Consider the following 10,872-nt stretch of genomic DNA (forward strand, 5'->3'; position numbering starts at 1 on the left):
TTTGACTTGTCTGGAATCTTGGGAAACCCTTATTCATGTGAGTGACACCATTGACTTTGGTGGAGTTTCTCCTGATTTACACATGTGTGAGTAGATGGACAATCTGCCCTGTGGTAGACTTAGGAAGGGATTTTCAAAGTCATTGAAGGGAATTGGCCATCTATTGAAATTCCAACATTGATCCTAACAACTTCAACTGTAGACTTGGATTCCAACTTCTGCTAAGCTTGGGTGGTACATGGCTGCGGGGGAGAGGGGTAGGTGTTTGGGACCAATCTCTTGCTGGCAAAAAATAAGACATTTTAAAAGGCTGGTGAACCTTTGTGAGCTTTCTCTTGGGACCTTTGCCCTTGAGGGTATGTCCACACTGCAGCTAGGAGTGAGCCTTCCAGCCCACCTAGACAGACTTGAGCTAGCTGAGCTCAAGCTAGCCTGCTAAAGCAGCAGTGGAGACAGTGCAGCTCAAGCAGCAGCTAAGGCTCTCAAGCATTGTAATGCTCGGGTTGCCAGCCTGAGTCTCTGCAATGCACACACTCCTAGTTTTAGTGTGCTAGCTCAAATGAAGCTAGTGTGAGTCTGTCTACACAAGCTGGGAAGGTTACTCCCATCTGCAATGTAGACATGCTCAAGATACCCCAGCTATTAATGTGTGTGTCTCAGAAAGAAACCAGCATCTTTGTGGAAACAGTGTTCTGTTTTCCCAGCCCTACTCCCCTTTCTTTCTGACCCAATGTTGCCCTATTGTCTCTGTTTTCCTTATGTTCCTTGTTGGGTGTCAAGGCTTGGAGGTCCAGTTGGTGGAATGAGGGCAGAGGAAAAGAGAGTGATGGACCTTCTCACCCCAAACATTTACTCTGAGATTTTCAAAACCTCCCAAGTAGTAGAGCTGGTTGGAATTTATAGGTCAAAAATGGTCTGTTGACAAAAATGAATATTTTTGCAAAAGATTTCAATTTGAATCCAAATTTTCTGTTATTTATGAAAAAACAAACAAATAAAAATACACACAAAGACTGAAAATAATAAACGAAGGACATAAATCCACACCGTGTAGAGGTCAAGCATAGGAGTTTATTACACACAGTGCTGGTGGAGTGTCACCTTGCTTATTAGGCTCAGAGACACTGTCAGTTAATTGATTACAATAGAATACATAGATTTTCCATGGGCGGAGGAAAGTGACAAGGTAGGCAGTTCCACACCCCGGGATAGGTTTTGCAGCTAGACAAAATAGCACATTAGCCAATGGTTAACAGGTTACATAATGTCTCCGCCCATAGTTTTAAGTTAGCAAGTTAACATTTAATTAATACTTTGATAAAATATTATTAGTATAAAATATATATGTTTAATTCTGATTTGGGGTCCATAGGAATAGAGCAACTCCTTTGATTGTCCAACAGGTACATTCCTAGGAGTTAAAGCAAAGAAACAGTGAGAGTATATGATAATACAGATTGTCTCCTTTATGTCTTAAGGCAGGCATTGGTCCCTGGGAAGGGAGGTGGAAGGATGCCATATCTTATACTGATGTCCCAACTTTTCATAAACTCAAGGATGGATCTGTGGGAAGAATGTTTTCCTACAGAAGAAACACAATAGGAACAGGGATCCTTTGTTCAATTTGAAACATAATGATTTAGTTATTGCTTCAACTGGCATTTTTACTGACCGGGCATATCTTTAGCAAAGGCAATGTTATAATGTTTACCCCAGCTTTCTCTTAGCTGATTACTATTTACTAGGTCTCTAGTCTCTTGACCAAACTCTGGACTTTAGGTCCGGAAAAAAGCTGGCACAATCCATATACCAGTTTGTTATATAAAATGCACATGGATTTTAACTCTTCAATAAAAAAATAAAATAAAAATGCTTGGGATATTAAATATGATTCATTTTTGAAAAAAAATGTTTTGGTGTTTAGAAAATGAAAACTTTTACTAGAAATGGAAACATCTATGTGAATGCAGTTTCAAAACCTAAATATTTTGTACTAAAATAAGTTTGTAGAAGCCCAAGTATTTTGCAACAAAATGATTTTTCAGTACTAATTTTAATATTTTAGTTAACGGTTTAATTTTTTGATTGATGTTTTTATTTTTCAGTAATTACTTTTCATCTTTAAAGCATTTTTGTGTTTTAAAAATTATTATTTTTAACCAACCCTTCAAAGATGTCAATGAAAAGAGATAGAAGTTAAGGCTGTCAAGCAATTTAAAAAAAAATCATAATCGTTATTAAAAATTAATCATGATTAATTGTGCAATTAATCACACTGTTAAACAATAATAGAATACCAATTATTTAAAAAAATGTGCTCTAAAAAACAAAAGAAATAGTATTTTTCAGTTCACTTCATACAAGTACTGTAGTGCAATCTGTTTATCATAAAAGTTAAACTTACAAATGTAGAATTATGTACAAAAATAACTGCATTCAAAAATAAAACAATGTAAAACTTTAGACTCTACAAGTCCACTCAGTCCTACTTCTTGTTCAGCCAGTCTCTCAGACAAACAAAGTTTGTTTTCATTTTCAGGATATAATACTGCCCACTTCTTGTTTACAATGTCACCTGAAAGTGAGAACAGGTGTTCACATGGCAGTGTTGTAGCCAGCGTTGTAAGATATTTATGTGCTAGATGCATTAAAGGTTCATATGTCCCTTCATCTTCAGCCACCATTCCAGAGGACATCATCCATGCTGATGACGGGTTCTGCTCAATAACAATCCAAAGCAGTGCAGACCAATGCATGTTCACTTTCATCATCTGAGTCAGATGCCACTAGCAGAAAATTGATTTTCTTTTTTGATGGTTTGGGTCCCATATTTCTGCAGCGGCGTGTTGCTCTTATAAGACTTCTGAAAGCATGCTCCACACCTTGTCCCTCTCGGATTTTGGAGGCACTTCAGATTCTTAAACCTTGGATTGAGTGCTGTAACTATCTTTAGAAATTTTACATTGGTACCCTCTTTGCTTTTTGTCAAATCTGCAGTGAAAGTGTTCTTAAAATGGACACCATGTGCTGGGTCATCATCTGAGACTGCTATAATATTAATTAACACATTATTTTTTTAACAAGCGTCATCAGCATGGTAGCCAAAGCATGAAGGGGCATTCAAATGTTTAGAATATCTGGCACATAAATACCTTGCAATGCCGTCTACAAAAGTGCTATGCAAATGCTTATTCTCACTTTCTGGTGACATTGTGACTAAGAAGCCGGCAGCATGTAAACAAACTTGTTTGTCTTAGTGATTGGCTGAATAAGAAGTAGGACACAATTAATTTTTTTGAGTTAATCACATGAGCTAACTGCAATTAAGCGACAGCCATAGTGAAAATGAACAAACAAACAAAAACACCTTGGGGAGAGAGGGGTGATTTTCAAAAGGTGTAGGAGCAGTTTTAATGCAGGAAGAACCGGATCAATAATTCCATCCTGTTGTGTTTCTCAGCAAGAAGCTGTCTGAGAGGGAAAGCCACTGGTCAATCAGCGAAAGAGAATGCTACGCCATTGTGTATGCCCTGGAAAAGCTACGCCCATACGTTTGGGGACAGCGTTTTCAGCTACAAACCGACCATGCTGCTAAAGTGACTTCATACCGCCAAGGGAAATAACAAAAAACTTCTTCGGTGGAGTTTAGCTCACCAAGATTTTGATTTTGAAATTCAACACATTTCAGGAGCTTCTAACAAAGTAGCTGATACACTCTCCCATGAAAATTTCCCAGAGTTAACTGGTTAGAATTGTCCTTGAAATGTGAAAAACCTTGTAGTTTTTACATAATTATTAGTATATGTAAAGGTGCCTGTGTTTTATTAATCTGTTTATTCTAAAGTTCTAGGAAAAAATCACAGCCAGTGCGGTCCAACACTGTCTGAGATTTGGGGGGCGTGTCATAACCAGATAGTTAAGGGTTAATGCCTCTTTTACCTGTAAAGGGTTAAGAAGTTCACCTAGCCTAGCTGACACCTGACAAGAGGAACCAATGGGGGAACAAGATGTTTCAAAAGGAAGGAGGGAAGTTTCCTTTGTTTAGAGTCAATTTCAGTTTTGGCCGGAGTGGAAAAGATCAAGGAATCAGCCTCTTATCAGAGTAGTGAGTATTAGAAAAGAAATAAATAGGTTTATGTTTATTTTCTTTTTGTAACTTGTCTTGGCATTAGCAGAATAATCAAATTGGGAATTATTTTGTGTACTAAGTTTTGCCCAGGGGAACATCCTCTGTGTTTTGAATCTGTTTTCTGTGAGATCAGCTTGTTTGCTGTCTCCCAGAGGGTTTTTTTTCTTTTATCTTTCTTTTATTTAATTAAAAGCCTTCTTTTTAAAGAACCTTATTGATTTTTCCTTGTTTTTAGATCCAAGGGGATTGGATCTGGACTCACCAGGGATTGGTGGGAGGAGAAGTCGGCGAGGAGTAATTCTTCATTGTGTTAAGATCTAAGGAGTTTGGATCGCTGTTCACTAGGGAATTGGTGGAGGAGTCTCTCAAGGCTACCCAGGGAGGGGAAGGTTTTGGGGGGGAAGACAGAGTTTTCCAAATGACTCAAATATTTGGATGGTGGCAGCATATTGATCTAAGCTGGTAATTAAGCTTAGGGCTTCACATGTAGGTCCTCATATCTGTACTCTAAAGTCCAGAGTGGGGCTGAAACCTATGACAGAGCCAAACTGAGGACAGCTGTGAACTTCTGAGGTGAGCAAATCCGCCAGAAAGTGCAGAACCCACCAAGGCAGAGGAGGAAATTTATCACAATATCTTTGGAACAATCCAAGGGAATGTTTCTTTGGGCAAGGAGCTGACATCTAAACTCCTCATCAGCTGGATGAAAAGAGGGACCCTGGAAGCCTGGCTAGTGATCACTAGAAACCGTCTCAGACTATCTGCAACTATGTCTGGGATGTCCTAAACCTATTGCGTATGTGTGTGTGTGTACTTAAAAATATAATAAATTGTAGTTTTAGATAAGAGCACACTTGCTTCTGATGATTGATGATTGGTGATCTCCATCACAGATTTGGCTCAGGAGTCCGATCCTGGAACCACAAATCTGCCCACAGTAGGTACAGACATTTCATGGCAGGCCAGCTGCCTTCTGGGAAAAAGTTCTTTCTTTTTCCTTCTTTCTCTCTCTCTTTTCAGCTCTGAGGACGAGGTGCTTCCCCTTGAAGCGGGCCACCGCCTGATGGAGGATATGACACCATTGGGGTCAGTTGGTGGCTTGCTTCTCCCAGCTTGTGATGACACTTGTTTCTATCAATCATTTATCAGATGGAATTGCTGTGTTCCCATTGATTTATTCCTGACCGCCTGGAGTGAAACAATTAAGTTCTAAAAATCCTGAGTAACAAATTTGGTGATCTGGTTGCCAGGAGTGGAGGAAAGAAAGGAGATGATTGATAAAATTTGTTTGTTTTTTTGGCATAGAGGAGGAGGACATGGAGCAGGGTTGCAAACTTGTAATTTTATGTGTTGTAGTCCCAAACTGATTTGCGGATATGGTCCACTACTGATTCAGGGCTCAAGCTAATAAGCCTGGTCCAGTCAGAAAATATGTCAGAATGAAAAGGAACATTTGGAAAGTTAGAGATAGTGTTGGAAAACATGCTTGATTGATATTGTACAGAAGCATGGCAATGACTTTTGAAGTTTGGAGCCTTTATCAGACCTGGAGCATCCTTGCAGCTCTGTAAGCAATGGGAAACCTGGATTAGTGTGGGAATGTGGATGTCAAGTAACAGTTTTAGCTGAGTTGTCAAACAAGTCCCAGGAGGAGACCCAGGCTGGTCACAGAAAACGTAAGAGACAGAGATCTGTGCTCTCAGAAAGCAAAAGGGAATAGTGGCAGCAATCAGAGGCAGTCATAGCCTAGGAACCAACCACAACCAACCACAAAATTCTCCAACTCAAACTGTAGACTTTTCTCTATTCACGATCTATACAGTTTTGCTCCCAACCAACAATAGACTTCTCCCCTTTTAACTCTTAATAAGAATATTGTCCATCCATTGACCATAACATTCTTCCTCCTTCATCAACAAAATCTCTCTATAATTTTTCCTATCAACTCAGTCATTTCATACTTTCAATCCACCCCTCTGAGGATGGTTTGGAAGAATTGGTAGGCTATGGGACACATTCTGAATTTCAACAGACTAAGACTGTAGCATGGAAGACAATTCCACTATCAATGAAACACCACTTGTTTGCTCAGGTGCCTCATCAGATTATTCCAGTTACACTTGGGGGGTGGGGATCTGAATTACTAGTTGAGAGGAGAGATTCTGTACCATGATGGTTTCAATAAGGCCTAACTTCTGGAGGTGTTACTGCTGTGTAGGAAGCAGTATGGACATTAGTATTTACTGAAACATACAGCATAACTTTACAACACTCAACTCTTGTGAGGCACATCTGTATTTATGTCTCCCAGAAGCTTGAGTGAGGTCCTACCCACTGTCATTTGAGGTACCAAATGCAACAGTAAAAGAGACATTTGTTTGAATGACAATTTTACTTTTTAAATAAATGTAATTGAGATGAGTTCAGGACCACTTTGTGGTTACAGTGCATGAATATTCCACCAGTGCAGACATGAATGTGCAAGGAAACAGTGAAGTTGAAGCAATTGAGATGGGATTTTCAAAGTGGTCCGAAGGAGTTGGTTGCTGACCTCACACTGAAAATCATGTTTAATTACCATAGGCCCTGCTGAACAGCTCATTCATGCCCTAGAAAACACTTAACCATGTATTCAAGTTTAAGCCTTCAGTGGGCCTACTCATATGTTTAAAGTTAAGCACTTGCTTAAGTGTTTTTCTGGATCTGTGCCTTAGTTCAAACCATTGAAAGGAGATGAGTTTTAGAGTCATAATCATGGAGTTTTTGGATAGGAATCTATGGCCATTTAGACCAACTGACGATCTCCCATTCAGTTTTAAAAGGCCTGATTATAATTCTTCAGTGTATCCACCTAGGAAGGAGAAACTGAGCATGTTAAAATGTAACCAGTCAAAACAGCTCAAATGTCACACATTGAAAATCAGGATCTGCTTGTAAATGAGCTATAGAGCAAGAAATATTCAAATACATTATTTGGTGACTAATGCTGAATGAATATTTTAAGAAAATCATGATCTAGACAACGACAGTCATAAAAGAAAAAAGAAGCACAATAATTTTCATGGATTATTTATCTAACCATGCTCCTGTCTCTAGTACTGTCTATTGCAGAGGTTCCCAAATTATGGGGCAAGGAACCTTTGTTGGATCATAACGGGGCACATGTCAACCTACAGGGGGGCAGGAATGGAACGCTAGCCAGACCCACTCCACTCCCAGTTCTGCTTTGGCCCCACCCCAGCTGTGGTCCCTTCTCCTGGACCCATGTCCATCCCACCCCCAGCCTCAGCCCCCGACCATGGCCTAGCCACAGCTCTGCATTTGGCCCTGGCCCTGATCCGGCTCCCAGCCTCAGCCCCTGGCCACAGCTCTGTTCCAGGTCCTGCTCCTGGCCCCAGACTTGCCCCCCTCTGTGGCCCCAGCCTTAATCCCCTGGCCCATTTCCTCATCAACCCCTCCCCCAGGAGAGGCAGCCCTGCTCCTGGCCCCAGCTTCTGGAGAGAGGGGTAAGAGGCGGGTGCGCCCCTGAAAACTTTGGGGACCACTGGACTATTGAATATGTAATGTAAACAACTGTATATTCAAATAATAATGCCAAACTGAACAGGGAACTTCCACCTCTAAGCAGAGTGTCCAAATCACTGGCTGCTGGGTACTCTGATGTTGGTCCCTCAGTCTCTTCTCTTGAAGCTGTTCCATTGTGGGCAAACAATTAAAGAGACATTGGAGTATGGCCATGGGTTTCCCACTCTCTAGAAGAGGGCTCTAAAAACCAGACAACATAGTCCTTCGATCTGTCACTCTCTGTCTACTCCAATGATTGTTTTTAAATATTTATCAACAGTAGAACAGCTTCAACAAGAGAGACTGACCATAGCGATAAATAAATAAATAAACAGTAGCCAAATCCTGTAATTCAAGGCACCTTTAGACACATTTGGATCCTTATGTGGATGAAAGGCCATTAGCCAAATCCATCTGTCTTTGAAGGGAATGGCTAAATCCCAGTGGTCGTTGTTACAGGGCTACCTGAACCTCTGACCCTTCTCTGGTCTCTCTGACTTCACCCATAAGGTCTTGGCCTTGTGCCTGCCCATCTCCTAGGCCTGAGTCATATGATTCGTCCCCTCTTAAATTTGTCCCAGGCAACATCCCCCTGTGCACTAATTGTGATTTCCCAGCAGATCAGACTGCCTTGGTCCATGCAGCTCTTCTGTCAGGAGCTCTGACCTGCAGTACGTAGAGTGACCAGACACCCTGCTCCAAATAAAATCTGATTTATTTACCACAGTAAGAACAAAGCAGAACATCAGAGAAAAGATTACATAGAAACCCCACATCTGCCTCACCAAAAAGTTCAATGGGATAAAATATTGTTCTCATTATTCAGGCTCAGATTGTCTTTAGGAAACATGGCAAAACTTTTCTGCTCAAACAAGTGTTTCCCTCATATCAAGAACAAGAATGATATTCATTTATATAAAAATAGTAAAAAGATGTTTATCCAAGGCTCTAGGTGCCTGAAAATATCACTAATAACACAGTAAAATTTTGAAAACTTTTAAAATAATAATTTCTACAGAATTTCAGCCATCCACACTCCTAGAGAATCTCTTTTCCACCCTCCATAATTGTTAGAAGTAAAGCTTCATCTTTGACAGAGAACCCAATTAAAGAGGTGATCACATTGACACCTCCAAAAGATGACAATAAGATGCCACCATCTAATCAAATGTATCCGACCCTCCCAAATTCCTTCCCCCCAAAATCTACAACAAATCAACTAGTCAATGAAAAAAACAACAACAAAGAGAAAGAAAATCAAACAAACAAATAAAGCCTCTCAGACCCCAAGTAGATGTTTTATCCCAAAATAGGAGAAGAGACAGAAAGTCCCTGAATTCCAGTGTGGACTTAATTCTGGCTACTGATTTTGTGGGTAATATGCTTAGATAGTGTGGTGATGATGGCCATGTAGATCCTTACATTAGAAAGATAGATTGTGATTTTATTTCTGCTGGGGTAAACACATGAAACAAAGAAATAAATCAACCAACCAACCAGTACAAAAAAACATGAAACAGAGACAATCCAGCAAACAAAACCTTTCAGATTTCAATCAAAAATATTACCCCTAAAAAGAAGAGACACAGCGTCCACGAAGTCCATCAGGGGCTTAGCTATGGCTTCATATTTTATATTCAAAGTGCTTGGATAGTGTGGTGACTGTGGCAGTACAAATCCCTAAGATAGATAGATTCTGATATTTTTTCATTCTTGTGGAATTCAATTGACTTCAGTCGAGTAAGTGTGGATTTTTACTACTGCATAAACAGACTGCACGCGATGGCAACAGTGTTGTCATCAGTTGATTATATTTATAAAGAAACGTCGGATAAAACCACAGTCAAGGGAGACAGATAGTACTCTTATTATTGGTGAATAACCTCCACCCAGTCAGCTTCCTAATTGCATCTTTGATCTTCTTATTCCTCATGCTGTAGATAATCGGATTCATCACTGGAGGCACCATGGAATAGAGAACAGCCACCAAGATATCCAACCCTGTTTTTGAGCTGGAGGTGGGCTTCAGATAGGCAAAGGAGGAAAAGGAAAGAAACATGGAAATGACAATGAGGTGAGGAAGGCAGGTGGAGAAGGCTTTATGCCGGCCCTGCTCAGAGGGGATTCTCAGCACTGTTTTGAAGATCTGAACATACGACGCAATTACAAAAACAAAGCAACCTAGGGCTACACATGCACCAAATGCAATAACCCCAAATTCATTGAGGTATGAGTCAGAGCAGATGAGCTTGAGTAACTGAGGGATTTCACAAAAGAACTGGTCCACCACATTGTCTCCACAAAAATTTAATGCAAATGTGTTCCCAGTGTGTAGTGCGGAGTAGAGAAGACCACTCATCCAGGCACTTGCAGCCATTTGGACACAAGCTCTCCTGTTCATCACTCTCTCATAGTGCAGAGGTTGGCAGATGGCGATGTATCGGTCGTACGCCATGATGGTCAGTAAGGCAAGATCTGATGAAAGTAGGAACATGAAGAGAAAGACTTGGACAATGCATCCAGAATAGGAAATCAACCTGGTGTTGCTTAGGGAATTAGCCATGGATTTGGGGACAGTGACAGAGATGGAGCCGAGGTCTAGGATGGACAAATTCATCAGGAAGAAGTACATGGGAGTATGAAGGTGGTGGTCAAGGGCTACAACAGTGATGATGAGAAGATTACCAACCAGGGCTGCCAGGTAAACCACTAGAAATAGAACAAAGTGCAAAATCTGCAGCTCCCAAATGTCAGAGAATCCCAGAAGAAGGAACTCAGTTACAGTGGTTCGGTTGGACATTTTCTTTCTCAGTAAATTGGGTGATGGCTGTGGAGGGAAGGAGAAGGGCATTAGGGCAGGATTAGAGTGTCAGAGGATTGACCCTGACTTCCCTTTTTATAATATCTCATAATGTGAATGTCAAAGGAGCATAGAATGTGTCACTTCCATTCACTGTGGATGGTGAGTGCCCCTCACCACAGAGATTCAGAGCACTAATTAGGAGGTTGTCACATGAATGGAAAGTGGCATAGCTCCCTTAAAGTCAATGGGGTTGCATTAGTTTACACCATTAGAGGTTCCTGCTGGGGGTGCAGGCTCTGGGGTAGGGCTGGGGATGTGAGGTTTGGGGTGCAGGAGGTTGCTCCAGGCTGGAACTGAGGGATTTGGAGAGTGGGAG

The 10,872-nt window shown here is 40.9% G+C and overlaps 1 protein-coding gene across 1 annotated transcript; it reads right to left on the minus strand.

The window, feature by feature from the left end:
* Window positions 1-9,536: 9,536 nt before the first annotated feature.
* On the minus strand, window positions 9,537-10,493 carry LOC123348409 (olfactory receptor 14I1-like). The gene has a single exon (XM_044985931.1). It carries the CDS (start codon window positions 10,491-10,493, stop codon window positions 9,537-9,539), a length of 957 nt encoding a protein of 318 aa, XP_044841866.1.
* Between the last annotated feature and the right edge of the window lie 379 nt (window positions 10,494-10,872).

The sequence above is a fragment of the Mauremys mutica genome, chromosome 13 (assembly GCF_020497125.1).
Source record: "Mauremys mutica isolate MM-2020 ecotype Southern chromosome 13, ASM2049712v1, whole genome shotgun sequence".
NCBI classification, from domain to species: domain Eukaryota; kingdom Metazoa; phylum Chordata; order Testudines; family Geoemydidae; genus Mauremys; species Mauremys mutica.